The 18,929-nt window shown below is 39.3% G+C and overlaps 1 protein-coding gene across 1 annotated transcript in view; it reads right to left on the bottom strand.

The window, feature by feature from the left end:
• The window catches only part of LOC137887812 (uncharacterized), a 121,857-nt gene extending 107,707 nt beyond the window's left edge, over positions 1-14,150 (bottom strand). The window contains exons 1-2 of the mRNA XM_068731030.1: positions 14,000-14,150; positions 13,084-13,229 (exon numbers count right to left, since the gene is read on the bottom strand). Coding sequence (XP_068587131.1) covers positions 13,084-13,094 — 11 coding nt within the window. The 5' untranslated portion in view covers positions 13,095-13,229; positions 14,000-14,150. The remainder of the gene's footprint in view (positions 1-13,083; positions 13,230-13,999) is intronic.
• Positions 14,151-18,929: the final 4,779 nt, after the last annotated feature.

Genomic DNA, 18,929 nt, shown 5'->3' with positions numbered 1-18,929 from the left:
GTAGGCAGAGGGCAACCAGGCTGTAGCTGTGTGTGTGTGTGTGTGTGTGTGTGTGTGTGTGTGTGTGTGTGTGTGTGTGTGTGTGTGTGGTGTCTCATTAACTTGCCAGCCTACTATAAAAAAAACTATCTAAATTCATCTTTTCATCAAAGTCCTTAGTTAAGTACAGAGGCAAGAAGGGGAGACGGCCAGGCAAAATCAGAAGGAAATAACTGCATGTGATCTTTTTTCTAAGGGTCAAATAAATTAAATCTGACAGAAAAAATATCGAGGGAGAATTTAAAAGAGATTAGAAAAAAAAGAGTGGTGGGTGAGAGGTGAGAGATGAGAGAGAGAGTATGTGTGTTAGAGGGGGGGAGGGAGAGAGAGAGAGAGAGAGAGAGAGAGAGAGAGAGAGAGAAAAACATAGAAGAAGTGCTGCAGGATGGTCTGTGTGCCTTTAAACTGAACTCTCAATCTCACGTAGTTTTGTTCCTTAAAAGGAAATCAGAGGGCTTAGCTGAGGCATTGCCTTGAAAGTCATGAATAAACATCAGATTGCCTTTCTGTGCATACATCATACATCACAAGATGACACTACCTAATGGAGGAGGATTCCTCGCACTCCGACACATGAAAAGGCAGTGAAATTACCCACCAAACCATGCAGCCGCATGGTTCTAAAATGGACCGCTGAGGGAGAGAAACGGGGGGGTGTCGGGGGCTAAGGGAGAAAGGAGGAGAAGTGAAAAAAGGAATCTCTTAGTAAAATGGATCCCTGTGATAACCACACTCTCCGCGTTGGCGAGCCTATGTTCAACGCAGAAAAAAATCTAACATATGGCAAATAACCATTTACAGTTACAATGAGAATCTGGTTCTTTATGCACGTCTTCAAGTGCTATTTCTCAAATTCTGTACTCCTTTTGCCATAAATGAGACCCCTCCTGTAATTTCTGCAAGTGTTGATTTTAATAGCACATTAAGTAGTGGATGCCATTTCAGACCAAGTGAAAGAGTTACTATTCCAGGCTCTATGGGAAATAAATTGCATTTATTAGTGTGTCTCAGCTCAAAGAGTGAATATGTTACGGAGGGGCAGTGGACTGACCTCAGAAAAATATCATCTACTAGCCAGCACAGAGGGCCAACTGATAAGAACAGCCGCCTGGCTCACACCGTGTCACCTCCCAGAAAGGACAGGCAGCGAAGGTGCTGCACCTGGTGAGGAGGGCAGAGACAGACGGATGCACAATTGAGAGAAAGAACATACATAAACAGGGACACGGGGCTAGTGAACAGTGACATGAAAAGAAGGAGGAAATACAGTTCAGACAGTTCAGCATAGCTGGATGCAGTGTTGCAGTGGTAGATATCAGAAAGCCTGATAAGAGGAAATTAACTCAACCATGATTCTGCTGCAAATGTTTACCGCTGTGCTAATTGTTAAAACGGGTTTTCAAGCAGACTGGGATTCTAAATTCTTTCGATGTTTGCATTCCTCAAGAGCAAACCCCTTTTGTCATTAAAACGGCAAATATGTAAAATGAAATGCAATGAATAAACTTTGAGATAATTTCTTAATATAGCAGACGACTCCTGAAGAAAAGGTCGGATTAAAATTCAGCAGGAGAACACTTGAGGTAATATGTCCATGAATAATTTGTTGCAGGGGTATGGAGAACAGACATCATTTTCAGCTCACGCATGTCCTCCATTTCCTATCTGCAAGTGTTGGTGCATCATCTGCAGAAAGCCTAAGGCAACTATGCGCAGGACATTTCCACAGAGGATCAGTTGGAAAATATCCATCAGAAAAAGATACTAATTAGTACGAGTATATGCATGTGTATGTGTGTGCGTGCGTGTGCATGTGCGTGTGCGTGTTAGGGCAGAGGGATGTGCACCTAGCCAGGCGTGAGAGCAGTGTTGTGCAGCCGAGTGCAGTAATTTCTTTGATCATTTTTAATGGCCATTCTTTCATGTGAGGCTGCAGCTCGCACACAGCTCCCTGCAGGTGTCGTCTCATTCCTTCAGTTGTGGGATTAGCATGCGGCAGGCAATAAAAAGCCAGGCCATTACACTGTGCAGCGCACATACATAATCTCAACACAGTGGGATCATTACCTTTTGAAAAGGATGATATCAGCTCATAGTCTACAGAGAGACACAAAGAAAGCGATAGAAGCTGAGCAAAAGAGGAAAAGGAACCAAAAGAGGACAGAAATAAAAGAGGCAACAAACCACAGTTGCAGTGTGGGATGGAGGGGGTTAGAAAAAGGGCTATCAATCAGCATTGCAGATAATGGCAGGCAGGCAGGCGGTGGATGATGGTTCAGTTCCCTGAGAAAGGCTGGTATGATATGGACACAGCGGTACCTGTTGTATTCTGAAATAAAGTAAAAACATTCTCACCTCTACCATTCTATGTCCTCATATTAATTATTTAGCTGTTTCAGCCGTTCCTCGGTCTCCCACTTGCAATACGGTTGAGAATATTTCATATATTCTGACATTGTGACAAAAAAAGACCAGGCAGGTGCAACACCGAACCCTAAACTAATACTGAATGTTAAGATTCTAAACCAGTCCATCACAGAAAAAAACTAAAATCCAGCCAGCTCAGTGCTGCAAGTCAGCAAGCTGGGCATTGAAGTGCCACTCTGGCTGTGGCAGAACTTCTAACAGATCGTCTCCACAGCCCCACACATTCTGCACTCTACACACCAAACACCGGCTTCCACCAGTAACTAAAAAGCTCTCCACGAGGGCAAAGAGTGCTCCCACTGTGCCTTTCACAAACTCCTGCGCTACTGTGAACTGAGCATAGAGGTAAAAGGTCTGTAACAGCACCTAAAAAGCCATTTTCATGATATGTGAATCCGTACAAACCAGCATGTTGTTTCATTATTAATAGTTCTCAGGAGGCTCTGCTAGTTGAGAAAGACGGCTGGCATATCTCATCCACCCGCATACTGCATCTCCCATGGTGGTCCTCTGAACCCGGTGCAATTTACACACACTTTTTATCTATTCATTCACTCTTACAACCTGTTCTCCCGTCAGCCAGAAGTCTTTCATTCAGAGAAAGTGTATGTATTGTACAGTATATGCGAATGTATAAAGTCTGAAGACTGGGGAAGTTCGCTGTAGAATTCAACCAATCATTCCAATGATTAATCAAATAATTGGATCATTTAAATGGCATTTAATGGAATTTTTAAACAATACATAGGGAGATGTAAATGTATTGTATGTACTGCATTACAGCAACGGAATAGGCCAAGTCTTTTAAAAAAGTACTGGTTTCTTAGTATAAACACATTTATCTATCTACGAGGTCTGTGCCCAAAGCAGAATTTTCCATGACGCTTAGTCAATAGTCTTTAGCAAACATTCGACCGAGTAGGGTGACCGGGAATGTCTATATTTTAATTTGTTATGTTCTTGTGGCTCCAGCTGTTTTTGCGCTGCCCCCGTTTCAATCAACCTTCTCAATTTCTATTGCAGTTTTTTAGGTAGGTTATTTTAAGACATGACTCAGTTTGGTAAAGTTTATTTCCTGCGTTGCTGTTATCCTGTGTTCAATGAAGCGGGTACAGAAAAAAAAGTGCAGTGAGTTGAAAAATAGATAAAACTTGCCCTAATATAAATAAAATAAAAACAACAAACTCACACGATGACCATCATTTGTATACCACTCAAAATGGAAATATTAAAAAGAACCGCAGGAGTAAAATGTTACTTTGCTAGTAGATTCTCACTTCTTAATTTTGCCCATCTCTCTCTAGTCTCACAGCAAGCCTAACTCAACACACTAATTAGTTGACTCCAGGGAAAAACGTAATATGATTCTTGAGCTTTAAATTCAGGCAAAGCTTCTGAGCCTTGGTGTTCTTCAGTAATCCCATTAATCACCAAGATTCTGATAATATCAATTATTTGAGTAAACAAGGAAGTCTAGATCAAGTCCTTGCCCTTCACTCAATCCCTGCATTAAATCACCACACAGATAGATTTAGCAGCTAATTGGAGTAAAATGGAGCTTTGTGAGGGATAATTGAGGATTTCTATAAAGTGTGTAGTTGTATTTGTAAGGTACAGTACACAGTGTATTTACAAGAGGAATGGGGTAACAGCGAATTATGGGAGATTAATGTTCACATTGTTACTAAAATACTTATTTCTTAGTTCAGTCCACCTGTGTTCTGTGTGTTGTATTAACTTTTGATATTAAAATACTACTGTTGGTTTATAAAGCACTGAATGGTTTAGGGCCAAAATACATTTCTGACAATCTCCTAAAACATGAACCATCCAGACCTCTCAGGTCTTCTGGGACAGGTCTGCTTTCTGTCCCCAGGATCAAAACTAAACATAGAGAAACTGTGTTTTTATGTGCCATATATCTAGAACAGAATCACAGAAAAAAAAGTCAGGTCAGCTGCAACTCTTACTTCTTTTAAATCAAGGCTGAAGACTTTTTACTCACTTAAATGACTTAATGTTTTAAGTTTTTAATTGAATTTAAATGTCCTCGTATAACGCGTTTCTTTTACACTTTGTCTTTTGTTTTTTGATGGTTTATGTTAAGTGCTTTGAATTGCCTTGTTGCTGAAATGTGCAATAAATAAACTTACCTTGCATGCCCTAATAAGGGCCAGCTATGTTTTTAGCAGTTGTCCAGTTATTTAATATTTGTTTGAAAATGATATTCAATATAAAGACTTGTATTGGACATTAACACTGTCAGAGGTGATAAAAAAATCATATCATTTTCATTGGGTTCTGGCTAATCGAAAAGCGAACATAAATAATTTGAAGTAAAAACATCTCCAAGAGATGTCTTGATGACTTGTTAATAGTTAGTTTCTTAAGACCCTCTGCATACATTTTAAGACCTCATTGACACTTCAAGAACTGCATCCTCTCCTTTCTCAGACCAGGTGAGTGTTACGTATATGAAATTCACACTGTTGAGCCAATGCAACCTAAAACATGTGCTGGTAAAACTATTTGACTCCTTGGTCTCCAGGAACAGTGTTTAGGTTTTTTTTACTTGCCGTGAAAAGCATGCCCTCTTGTCTCAGTCCAGGTGAGTGTAAAATGCGTGAAATGCAAATGGCAAAGCAAAATATGTACTGTTGAAACCATTCGACTCCTAGGTCTTAAGGTTAAATTAGAGTGGATGCAAGGCTCAGCAGTTATAAAATCAACTCTGCTCAATTATGATGGCTCCAAATGTTCATAAACTATATCACATTAAGGATGAACCCCACAAAGAAGATTATATCACTTTTAAACGGTACTTTGGGTGCAGAAATCATTTAATTTGGTAGTTTTTGCTTTGGCTGTGTGCGCTTCCGGGAGGTGCGTGCACTTCTCGGTGGGCAGACAGAACTCAGCACAACACCTGACAGCGTTGATCCCCATAGAGGCTTCACTTCTCCCGACACACAGAGCAGTAACGTTCTGCCTGACGGGGATTTCCAGAGAAGGGCCTCTGCCATGGTTCAAACTCCTCGTCCTCTAACCACTCATCCGAAAACTTGCATTTCCCCATTAGCTAGGTAGCATCGGGGCATAAAATGAGCTTTGCGTAATGATATCAAGCAGCAGCATTCAGTGGGTCAGCAAGCACGCTAACCGTTGTCCTTTTCAGATGACGTCATATCTAGCAGATCCCATAAATAAACTACTGTACACAGAATCCCACTACAGGCCTACACAAGGATTCAATTCACACAAACTTTAGCACACAACCTCTTTGGGAAACAAAATTAACTGAAAATAGTTTAAAACTTTTTAAAGGCCTTAATTTACTCCAAATTGTTTTATCTACTTTTAAGACCCCAGCGGACACCTTGCTGACGGGCCTTCTGATTCCCTGACTTCATAAGAGAGGTCTCCTATCGGTTCGATAAAAGGCTAAGGTTCCTGCATGATGCCTTTCTCCAGACTTATGCCTACACTCTGCTTTTAATTGGCCTCTTCTGTAGCTGTGAACCATAATGACTTTGTTCCGGGATTAAAAGCCTCCATGTTCAGGCAAGGCGATTGTCTTAACTTTTTCTTGGCTGCTCTCTCTCTCTCCTGCTACAACCCTTCCCTTCCCCAGATTTCTCTTACTCTCCTATTCTTTTACACCCTAGTCTCTTTCCATTTTTTCACCATCCTGTTATCCACATTAACCTGTTACATGTAGGTTACATGTACGTGATACAGGTCTGCCAACCTCCCATCCACAGTCACTTCACATCAGACTTTTGTGCCAAATCATATTACTATATATCATGAAAGTCTTTGTTTCAAGTCACACAAGTAAAAACAAAATGAGAATCTAAACATGAAATAGTGCAATCTTCCTCCCCCCCCCCCACCACCCAACCCACCTCCCCTCCAAATGCCCAGACCTGGCCAGTGCTGAGTGATAGACTAATCGATGTGCAGCCTAATCAGCCAGCTTAACTCTAATACCCTGGACAGGTCCACATCATTATCATATCAGCCTCCACACGTTTCGAGGTGACATGGAAGAGGCAAAAGATTAAAGACAATCTTGTAAAGAGGCAGCACAATTTTTAATGCGCTGACCAACCAAGAGAGGTCCGTGGAAGCTGGCAGCAGCAGAAGGAGCTTAAGGTAAAAAGAGTGACGACCAAAAAAGAGGAAACCCAGACAAAGACTTAATGTCAGGTTGAAGCTGCCACATTCACTGTTTGAAGGCATCATGCAGAAAGTTGATTATTAGCATTGCTGGGATAGAACCACTTTCACAGGCACTGGTCCCTGCAGCCAGGCCAATGTATGCCCATTACTGGGTGTCTATTAAAATGAAGAGTTTGTATAACTTAAGCACATATTTAGGAGAGATCATAGAACTTGCAGAAATTATCTATAAACTGCTTTACACAAACGGTTTACAGGCAGTAAATGACGCATAAAAGAAGAAACAGGTTTGAGGTTGATGCTGGGTGCTCGGGGCATGTAGAGTCTGCACACTTAACGCAATTATCTCACACAGACACACACACACACACGCAACATGATGTGGTGTTGATTACACTTTGAAGTGGATGACTATAGACATCCACATTTCCCAAACCTCCAATTAATAATGTGGACAATGACACAACATAAACAAAAATCAAAGATTCTTAAAGCAATCTAAATAATTTTGTTTAAATGCATAAAAATGCATAGTTGCAAATCATCTGAAAAAATGTGTCAAAATTAGTCAAATTTAAGTCCTGGTAAAAAAAAAAGGCTTAAATTCAGCAAGCTAATAAATAATATTCATTTAGCGTTGTCCTATTGTAGGGATGTACCTTTAAGTGACATAACTGTGTGTGTGTGTGTGTGTGTGTGTGTGTGTGTGTGTGTGTGTGTGTGTGTGTGTGTGTGTGTGTGTACTTTTCTTTTGAGCAGAGATGTAACGAATGAGCAGACTGACGAGGTTTGGATTTCATAATAAGGAGGTCAAACTTATTAAGTTTAAAGGAAGATAAAATCCCTTTGGAGTTGTTCATTTTTAATATCATAGACACACAGTCAGCCCTCTGCTAAAATGTGTATTTACAATATTTCAGTTGTGCTCCTATATTGGTGACCAAAGAAAACACAGGCAAGTCAACAAGAGATGGCATATACTGACTTCAGGTATTGTAACGCGGTAGTACAAGTACGTGACGGATAGCTACTGGCTATTTTTTGGTCAACGTTTTTTATGTATTTCACGTCATTCAAAGTGGTACTATGTCGAAAATAAATGTCTCTTTCTCTTAGTCAGGAATGTAACTCGAGGCAACGGCTCCCCATCATCATTAATGTTTAAGATGGCTAACAACTGTGCTGTCAACAGCTTCCCAGATAATCGACATGTCAATCAATGACGGGTGTGAGGCCGGCTTTTAGAGGGTCCCTAAGGTGGCTGTTTAGAGCATGCTCAGTTTAACACAGTGGCAATGGGAGAGTGTAAACAGAGAAGAATATAGACTCCAGGATTGACTGGCTGATCAATGCCATTGATCATTTAGCCCACAGTGCCTCCACTTCTTTGCATGGGCTGCTCATTTCCCCCTCTGTCATCCCACTCGCAGGCTTCAAGCTCTGGATCACAACTACCCTCTACTCAGGAACCAACAAATGTAGCCTGCACACTAGAGGGAGACAGAGAGGGGGGCCCACAACAAATGAACGTTTGGTTAATGGATCCTGGCTAAGATATATTAAAATAAAGCATTAAATACACACACACACAGAGAATATTTATATATAAAATAGTATTAAGCTAGATTTTCTGTTTTCATGTTAGGACTATATTGACACTCAGTGATGAGATCTAAAGAGCTGGATATTTTTCTCAGGAGTTGGTGCAGACCAAAACAGAGCTAAAAGGAGCCAAATCAAATTGTATTTTCAGTTTGTTCTACTGCCCCCAAGTGGTAAAAACTAAATTATTCTAACTGACAGGGGCAATGTGGTGCACATATTTGGGATACATGAAGATCATCAGTCAAGCTGCTCTGCTACTGAGCTTCAGGCATTAAACACTGTTTTCTTATCTATGTTGTCTTATTTCTCCTTTCAAGACTATGACAACTAGATGTGATTCTTATTAAAACCTTCCAGAGTAAAATTACAATGCTTTATCCATATACCTGTTCAACATGCATAAACATGTAAACAACAGAACAGAAAATCAATTTCAATCTACTCTGTCCACAGTGGTTCATCCACTGCTGCTGTGTTTACACAAGCATGGCGCGCTAGTTTGGCTAATAGCTTGTTACAAACAAGCTAAAAAAAAGCTGCCTGTATGTAGCCTAAGGCTATGGTCAAAAAGTACAAAAATGACCTATTCCTCCTAGTCTATTCCTAACCACAAGGATTTAGGAAAGGCAACCACGGTGCTCAGACAATCAGACTCCACTTTCACTAAACTACAAAATTATGATGCGACAAAGGACGTAACTGACGTAGGCAAATTATTTGTAGCAGTTTTTGCTATTTCTATTGAAATTCTCAACATCCCGGCAGCAATCAATAAAGCCCGTCCATTTCATGTGAATGAGACATGAGGTTGTTGGATACGGTTCACGAAACGGTTAGCGATGACAACAATGCGCTGCGCTCCTCTCCCCATCGCTCTTTTTTGTCCCCCAGCTGTAGTCAGGCAGTGCGCTTTCATGCATTTTGGGGGAGTGGCTTTTGAGCAAGGCCTGAAGGGAGGGGCTGGATTTCTTTTTTGGTTGGATACCTTTAAAATATAGCTCATTGCTAATTTCTCCAAAGCTGCCTACGCCAGCTTTAATAAATAACTAAAAAATGCACACAAGATAATTAGGCTTCACAAAATAATTTAAATATTTATAGCTCTATTAACGTTAAAAGCTGCCTGTAACTAAGTACCATCTTTCACACAATGATAATGCTCTGGTGCTAATCCCTGCGCAGGATTGTCATATCTGCATGAAATGTTCACCATACTGGGTTTAGATGAAGTTAAATTTAGTGTCATAAAAATGATTGCTGCTCCGTCAACAATGAGGCAGATATTTGTGATAAATGCTCCAAGTCTGAGAGGCATTTGCTTTTCAAAGAATCTTTTAGCGTTGTAGAAATAGAGACAAACTCAAAGTGACAGTTGGCACACCTAACTTAAACACCTAGGCAAACCTATTGGTTTGATTCTGCCTTGGAGCCAGGCTGAGTCCACCACTTCAATCATTGTACAGGCTGATATGTTCTGGCAGCATTCACTCTGAACTGTGGACCCTACATAAAAAGCAACCTCAAACACAGAGCTAATTTCCCCCTTCTGATATACTGGTGGGAGTCCTCTTTGTGCCCGCAAGATGGGATAGTGCATATAAGTAGTTAGTGACACAAGAGTGACACTATCGCCAATTGTTTTTTAAGTAGACATGCCATCATTTGAGAACAGCAGGAGCATATTATTATCTGTTAGACCGTTTTATATCTGACAATGCAGCTGTGAACAATTTGACCAAACAAATCTTCTGGTCAAGGTAAAAATACTGCAAATAATGGCTCATATAATACCTATTACTAGACAATCAACTAGAACCAGGATAGTGGGTATCTGTAACTACAAAGTTTCATCAGTTCTAAATTCATGATGAATTTTTATTCATGCTCTTTTCTCAAAGCATCCATTTCAGATGAGATGAAAAAGTAATATTCCAGCAATAAAGCTTGATTTACATCCCCTTCGCTGTTCCCCCTCTTCCTTTTTTATTTGATCATTTAGCCAGGATCATATAACTGTATATCAGACACAAATGAAATCAGGTCCTATGCACATTAAGGCCATGTCTTTCTGCAGCTAACATCCCCTCCAACCCAACCACCCAGCTCCACGGCAAGCCAAGGGCAGAGTCCCATTCATTTTCAGGCCCATTTCCTCCTATGATTAGGCGATCAATCAATCCCAGCATTCAATCTCATCAGGCAGACGGGATTATCTGCCCATCTTCCCCTCTGCCTCTTTCAACTCACTCCCTCCCACACACACAGCAGCACATTAACATCAGATCAAGTATCACCCAACACAAGCAGTCTACCACATCCTCTGACCACAAACAGACAGCTTCTCATCTTAGCCATCTCTCACTCATCCATTCCATCTCCTCCAAGTGGCAGTGCACACAAATACACACACACACACACACACACACACACACACACACACACACACACACACACACACACACACACACACACACACACACACACACACACACACTTTAAGTGCTAACTATTTACCTTTTGTGTGGGTGCAAAGATTTCAGGCATCCTGCAAGATCAAATGTATCTAAAGAAGAAATGGCACTGTTCACCACCCATAAACTGGTAAGAAGTGTTAATGAAGCATGATATGTCTATTAAACCTTGTGTACATGACAACAAACACTTCCAATTGTATGATTACCATGATCTACCAATTTAAGGTGTGTTGTTGAATATCTATACATTGCTTGTTTGATAGTTTTTAAAGTCAGATTGTCTTTTTTCTACTTGCTTTGTTTACATAGCAGATCCAGCCGTGCGTACTTTTAGTGCCGTTGTTTGCACTGTTAAGGCTGTTGTCCCCGTTAGCTGTGAGCCACCTGCTTGCTGTCGCCATGTTGTGAACCATTGTATGGCAATAGAAATACTGCCAAGCTCGTATCTTTCACCTCTAGAGCAGCACATTTGCTCCGTCACACACTCAAGAGCCGTTTTAACAAATAGTCTCATGATGAGTCCACGAGTGGCGTTTCTCGTAGCGTTCTCTGTCTGCGTTCAGCGTCTCCTCTACACATCCCTCTGTGTGTGCAAAAGTGTAGATGTACCTCAAAGTCACGTTTGCGGGCCCTCCCCACCTAAAGGGCAACATTCAAAGGCTGCTGTCTACGGACATTAGGAACCACCTCTTCGACCCGGGAAGGTCTCTCCAGACAATCCTGTGCTCTTGGCTGAGATGGACGGCGTAGCGCTGCAATAGATGTCTTTCAGTTTAAAGACATTCTTAAGGATTCCGTTTTTCTACAGTATTGTTGTTTATATTGTTATTTGTTATTGAATAAGAAGCCTTTTCCAATAGAGTTGGTGTGATCTATGCATGTTTGTTATCCTGACGGGCTAAAAAAAATAGAAAAGAAAAGATAATTCACACTAAATCCATACCCAACAAACGAATAAGCTAATAGTCAAATATTCAGGTCAAGCCCTATTACTGTTACACGTAACTAATCAATGATGCAACCAACTGTTATCAAATGACTTAAGTTGATAAGTTGAATGAAGATCACTTGTCTGTAATCAATGTGTGACAATTGATTTTAGGTTAATATAATTGTGTTTGTAAGGCCAAAGTTTAGGGGAATCAATATTTTGCCACAAACTACACCATGAGGATAAAGGACCATTCCAAGCAACTCTGTGACAAATTACTCAAAATCACTACGAGTGGAAGGAAATGATAAAATAAGAGAAGGCAGCGACCCGCTTGAGGTCATAATGAGCACAACACCAAATCCTAAAGCCACCAATATCATACGCAGACTGAGAAAGTCTGCTCATCCTTTCGTTATTCTCTAGTGGAGATGATTATGGTAAAACATCATATTGTGAGATGTTGAAGAGAAAAAAATGAATTAGTAATAAATGTAGAGTGACTAAGAGCACCCACAGGAAAATGAAATTACTTTTTATCCCATCACTAATATTTAATATTTCTAGTTTTTTTTTCAGATAAGCACTCGGTAAAAGGGACATTTTCCTTGCAGCTAAAATATTTAATAATTTCTCCTTAATGGCAAAAAGCTTTTTGATGTTGAAATGCTAATTCTTGAAACAACACTGATGAAACTGTCATGCTTTCAAGACACACTACCTTTTAGTAACCATGTGTTAGGTTAATACAATTTCACGTCTGAAAGGCAGCATTTCCTTCCTTGCTCGTACCCCATGAAGGCAAAATCAAAGCGGCCACAGTCACACTGGCAAAATAACAACTCTGTAACTAAAACTGTGTCACATTGACTTTGAACAGCACAGTGGCCAAGCACAGCTTCGCACACACAACAAAAAGCTCACATAGCTTCCGTTACCACTTCCACCTACTTTACATACCAGCACCTTCTTTACTTCCGACCTTATAGCACACTTAATTAAACATCATTGGTCACGTTGGTTAAATAGCTGTAATCTTAATAATACAAAAATAGGTATAAAATGGATTCTTAAAAATAAAAAGAATGTTGTCGCAAAACTTCCCTTTTTACCTATTTTTGAGTATGTTTACTGTCACTACATTTTCTTAATGCTGCAATATGATGCGTTGGTAAAACAAATATCAAACCCTTTCGCTTTAGTCTTAATTTACATTTTTCTATTTACACCTAATCTTTTTTATTTTGTTGCTCTTAGTGGGTTTAACAATACATTTCCCCATCAGGCCATTAACGTTTCATCTTCTCTCTTATCAATATAAACAACAAAGAATCAGTATTTTCTCCCTGTGTGTTAAAAAGTCTGTGTTTCTGAACTAAGTTTGATTTCTCATCAATTTTTTTTCTTGGTGCAGTGTGGGGTCACCTGAGAAGCATCAATGTTGTGGATCATCCATGCGGTCGTTGCATAATGGTCAACATGCTAAAGACCTTCTTGGCAGAACATCTGGAACTCCTCCAGGATGTTTCATCTTTTCTAGTCACTGAGTGAGTCACGGTATCACTGATGCTCTACCAATACAAACAAAAGTGTCCATTAACATCCCATACATCTGAACATCAAGACAAAAACAAATAATGTAACAGAAGCAAAACTGAAAAAAAACACATGAATGAATTATACTAACGAAAATTGTATCCTATTGAAATGTCAATAGCAGCAATATTGTCAAACTCTCTGTGGGACTCTTCACTGTCCGGAGAAGATAAATCTGCTGCAATAAATGGCAAGAAAGTCAGACAGTGAATTTAGGTGTGCTTATGGGCATTTCTGACTGTGTGGGTCTGAGGCTGTCTACACATGATAAGCAGTCTGACCTGCACTGGCTGCTTGGTTAGGCACAGAGTCAGTGCCCACAGCTAATCTTAACAGTAATACATCATTATACAATTTATTTAAAACATGTTTTTTTTTAAATAACTGTTTAATTCAAGCTAAATCAAAACAAAAGAATGCATACAGGTTTCTAAAATAACCCTAAAATCAAATCAGCTCAAGAGATTTGCTCTCCATGTTTAAGCATCTTGGTCAGCTGTAATCTGACCCGACCTGCTTCAAGAGGTCAGTGGTGAACTGCTTCAGATTGACTTGGTTCAAATAATTGAACTTTAAACACAGTGTTCGGGTGTGAAATCAGAGTAAACCATGGCTGGTTCCTGCCAAAAAAAACTACTGCAGATGAACATGTGTATACAGGTGGGTGTGTTTATTTCCTTCAGTGTGGGTGGCTGGTGATAAAGCAGGGAGGGGTACAGGGGAGACTGTATGGAGAAAAAAAAACCTGTGTGGCTGCATCATATCCTCGTGCAGAGTAGCCTTGACCTGCTGGGTGATCTTGATAGAGCTGTCGTCCATTTAATTCATATGGATACACCAACATCCCACAGTATGCCTTATCTCAGTGAGGACCAAGTAATATATTTGGGATTGGATTAGAGTGATCCCACTGAGAGAGAGAGAGAGAGAACTGACAGACAGGAAGGTGTGCAGACCAACAATATATCAGTATTTACCCTTGAAAAAAGTAGGACCATAGTAAAGAAGCCTATACGTTTAACTTACTAGGTACAATTCTGACTGTGTAATGAATAAATCCATTTAAAAAACAATGTTGTAGGCCTAATTACAAACTGAGTGTACATAAAGGCAACAGATAGTTTGCGCTTAAGTAGTTTTACACATTGACAAAATTACTTTAACAAACGAACTTAAAACAGCACAACATTGTGCAAGGTAGTCAAAAATACTTTTCCTTGACCTTCTGCTTGCAATAATAATAATAATAATAATAATAATAATGTCTAAAATAATATTGTTTGCAGTATCACACGAAACACAGTAACGTTACAATGCACACGTTTGTTGTTACTGCAGTAAACGGTGTGAAGGAAGCCATCTTACTGATAGATATCTCTAAAAGTGTGCACACCCCGGTATCAACTCTCCCTTAGCTGCTAGCTCACGCTCACACTCACCACCAATCATCTCTGAAATAGACGTTTAATAAGCGACATGTCCTGTCTGCTGTTAACGTTGTTGCTCTGATGCCATTACATCGTCCAGCCCCGTGGCAGACTGCAACGCTGAGGTTTACACTTTCAGCTACTTTACCCACCTGTTCCTGATTGGAGCTGTAGGGATACTTGGGACAAGGGAGCAGCAGGGACATCCCATCATTGTAGGCCTTCGGTGTTGTCAAAGCTAGCGCGAGCCTTGTAACGATAGTTATAGCTTATCACCTGTAGCATCGCCCAGTAGCTAGCTGCAGAGGTCAGTAGAGGTATGCTCGTGCAGCAGAGCGATGCTTGTCCAAGGGCGTAACTTTGGTTTGAGACTTAGGGGTCCTCCCCCAGGAAGAAAGGTGCAATTTGCATCTCATTTCCTGCATTTCTATATACTTTAAGGGAGTATGGCGACCAATACAAAATCAGTTTTTCATCATCATGCTAAAATCTACCAGAAAAGTGATAAATATGCATTAAAGAAAAGCTGTCAAATATTTTTTTTATGCATCGCCCAGCAGCTATAATAAAATGCATAAAGGTGTACGACATGTGGGATGCTGTTGCTTTTGTGCAAGTTTTTGTTGATGTTTTGAATTTCGAATTTAGCACCCTTAAATTAAATTTAAAAATAATAAAATAATTTTAGCCTCACAATTGTCTTAAAACTGACAATATCTAACTTTTAGAAGAGTGTACAAGAGATGTGTTTTTCTATACTAGCTATAGAGACCAAAACTTTCTGCTGTAGAGTTGGGCATTTTAACATGGGGGTCTATAGATATATATCCCGCTTTTGGATCTAGTCTCAAGTGGCCATTTGATGAACTGTAGGTTTTATCATGTGTTGCCGCTTTGTGTGTATGAGACGTACGATATTCAGTGTTAAAGCACTGTCTCTGTTGTTCAGTTAGGATGAAATAGAACAATTGTTTCAATCCATCTATAATTTTTTTCATTAGATCATGGGAATAATTACTAGCAATTCAGTTCATTGTACAATACAAAGACTTTGGTTTCTCAAGACTCAATCATTATTCACCGTTTAATTAATTTGCATTACATAGTAATACAGGACAGCTGGTAGCAGGTTTAGACCCAATTCAGATGAAGAGTTGAGTAGGCGGCTGGTAAAGTCAACTGATTTAATGAAGGAAGTAATTTACAACTGTAAGTCCAAAAAAACAGGTCGGTAACAAGAGATAATCCCCAAAAACAACTAAGAATGCTAAACACAGAGGAACGCTAATAACAAGGCGTGAGGCTGGACCGTAACCAACGACGAGGTCAGATGACCACTAAAACAGGAAAACACACAAACTAAATACACAAGAGACTAAGTTAATCAACTAATGAAAGACAGGTGTGGTAGAAAGAAGACGATAAAAGGACAAATGCAGGAAGCAAAACCAAACATGACACATGAAGAGTGACTTTGAAAAGAAAAACAGGAAACAGGCTTAACAAACCCTAGCATCATTACAGGTTTAGCAGCATCTCTATTCAGCCTTTTCTTTGCCCTTGAATCATATGCCTAACTGAGTTTTGGGAAATGTGGTCGATTTGTCATATTTTGCAGTATATGATGAGAGGACTGGCACCAATCTCATATTTTAGGCCAGCATAGATCTGATTGGTTTAACATACATGCTTTTATGTAGATGTTTCTACATCGTAACGTGTTTTAAGCTAATAGTAAATAGACCTAAAAGACAACACATTGTCTGGAAGTTGTTTCAGTGGCAGTTATATCTTTATAGTGGGTTAAGCAGCACGGACAACGTACTATTTATAGCTGAAAGAGGAGGAAGCAGAGACAAATTAATGGAGTGGACAGTGGACACCTAATGCTTGTGCTGATTCATAGTCATGTTTAGTTATTTTTTGATCAGATATGTTCAGATTTGAATAATTCACACATTTTATATTATATCTTATATAGCTTTTTGTGGTAAGACTTCCTAAACACCTCTTTTTAGGGACGGAAATGTTTTTTTTATGGATAAGGAGTGAGGATTCTGGTCAATCAGTCCCCGTCTTTGCACTTATTAAATAGACACTGAATTATATAGTATAATATTATAGTACGATATAGCAATGAGAATGACAGTTTGATTTTAAATGTCTTATGTTTCTAGATGTTAATTAATACTGATGGGTAAAATGAAATCATCAGTTTAGTCAGAAGATCTTGTGGACAGGAGTGCATTCCTTGGGGACACTGTGAATTATCTGGTCAGTAAAAGTGTCTCTGCAAGGCTCATAATGCGACTATGACTTGGCAACATCTTTGTTACAAACTAAGATTATTAAAAAGATGTCCCTTGGCAACTCATTATGCCATCAACTCAGGCCATTTTCTCCTAAAGCCTTTAATTAAATTTGAATGATTACTAAAGTAAAGAACAGTCAACAGCTACATGACTGCGGGTGCATTATGCCAGCAGGCAGATGACTTGTTTTTTTTATTTATTTTTTTCTAAATGCTCACAGCTTCCTGGCATGCTTGTTGGTCTTCACAATGTTGACATTTATTACTGCCTGTATTCCCCTTATCGTCTATGTACTCTCCTATTCTTCTGTTTCAGCTGAGTTTATAATCCAGATCATTTGGTGACATTGAAAAGGGTAGAAGTCTTTTGAAAAATGTAATGGTTTGACAATAATCTAGTGTAGATTTTTAGACCCAGGCCATTCTTGGCATTGAACCAGGCTTTCTGTCATTTTAACATGTTCACTGTATACAATTACGTTGATTTATCAAGATGTAAAATGCAACTATGAGTCTAATTAGAAGATAAATCAGAAGACTCCATTGCCCCAGTAAGGAAAGTAATTTCACAAAGGACAAAGTTTTTGTTCTTCTTTGTTTTTCCTACTGACTTGCTCTTAATGGATGTTTACGCTGAAAAATGCAGTAATTGTGTTATCAGTTAAGTGCTAAAAGCAAGTGATGTCAAGGTAACTATTGAATGGTTGTTTTTCAATCATTTTAGGCTTGTGAGAGCTGGGAATTAAAGGAACATTATACAAACAGCACACCACAACAGTGTACTGTATGGGACTACATAATATTTTCTTAAGCGGTAGCACACTAATTAACAATTTAAATAGAAACACACTCAAACCTCAAATTTTGTATTGGGTTTTCAAGTCAGAGCGTTAAAAATAATCAGGTTCAGGAAGGTCTTTGGAAAAGCCTATTACTGTGAAGGCCTAGTCTAATAGATATGGTTCATTCGTGGGATACAATCTAACCAAGCCTGCTTTCATCCCGCCTTGTTCATTGTAAACAATTATTTTTTCAGTAAAAGTTACCTCTGAATCCTATTAAATAGAAGTCAGTTTGTCAACTCCATTGCTTCAGCAAGGAGGGGAACGTCATAAAGCACAGACGTAGACATTATTTGATTGCACTCGTTTTGTACCTAATTTGACAAACAACTCCTTACAGCCACAGTCTATATGTCTGTCCTCTGTTGAAACATGATTCCTTTCACCACTTGCTTTGTTTACATGGTGATTTATTGGTTTGAAGATATCTTTGAACATCTTTCTTCAATTCACAATACTTTTAAAACACAGTTGTCTGTCTTCCACCTCACTAGCGGAGAAGTACAGTCATATACCACACAATCATTGTATCCATCCAAAGCAGGCACTGAGAAAAGAAGGATAAGATTTGCGTGTAACATAAACCTAAGACAATATATATTGAAGCATTGGTGACATAATCGCTAGCTTTCTGAAGGCACTTGTATTGTAGCATTTACATTATGTTACGCATTGTGCATTACTGTAGTCATGAATTTAGACAGATTTTGGCAAAGGGGACGAAGTCTTAGTGGACCTGTAGTGAGATGAACAGGGACACTAAACTATGTAATTGGGTGAGAAACCCCTACAAATCAGGAACATTTTTATACCTGATATTTATTTAATGGAGCAATAAGTCTAAAATAAAAAAATAATGATTTAATTTTTTAAGAGAAATGTTTGAGGTTTTCCCTCTTGACTTTATCATAGTCACTGTTTTTGGAGAAAGCATCTAGCTGTCTTTAGAAGTATTGCCTCTTCAGGCACATATGCATTGGCTTTACTTAGTTGCGATGGTTGCTGCTTGGGCTGTACATGTAGTTATAACAAGCCAAACTCTGATATTAGTCACAGCTGTGAAGAGTGTGACATTAGCAGCAGCTGTGGTGGATG

The sequence above is a fragment of the Cebidichthys violaceus genome, unplaced genomic scaffold (genome assembly GCF_023349555.1).
Source record: "Cebidichthys violaceus isolate CVI_PGR_0920_01 unplaced genomic scaffold, fCebVio1.0.p SCAF_5, whole genome shotgun sequence".
NCBI lineage: Eukaryota > Metazoa > Chordata > Actinopteri > Perciformes > Stichaeidae > Cebidichthys > Cebidichthys violaceus.
The sequence above is the reverse complement of the archived record's forward strand: the minus strand, read 5'-3'. Positions and strand labels throughout refer to the sequence as shown.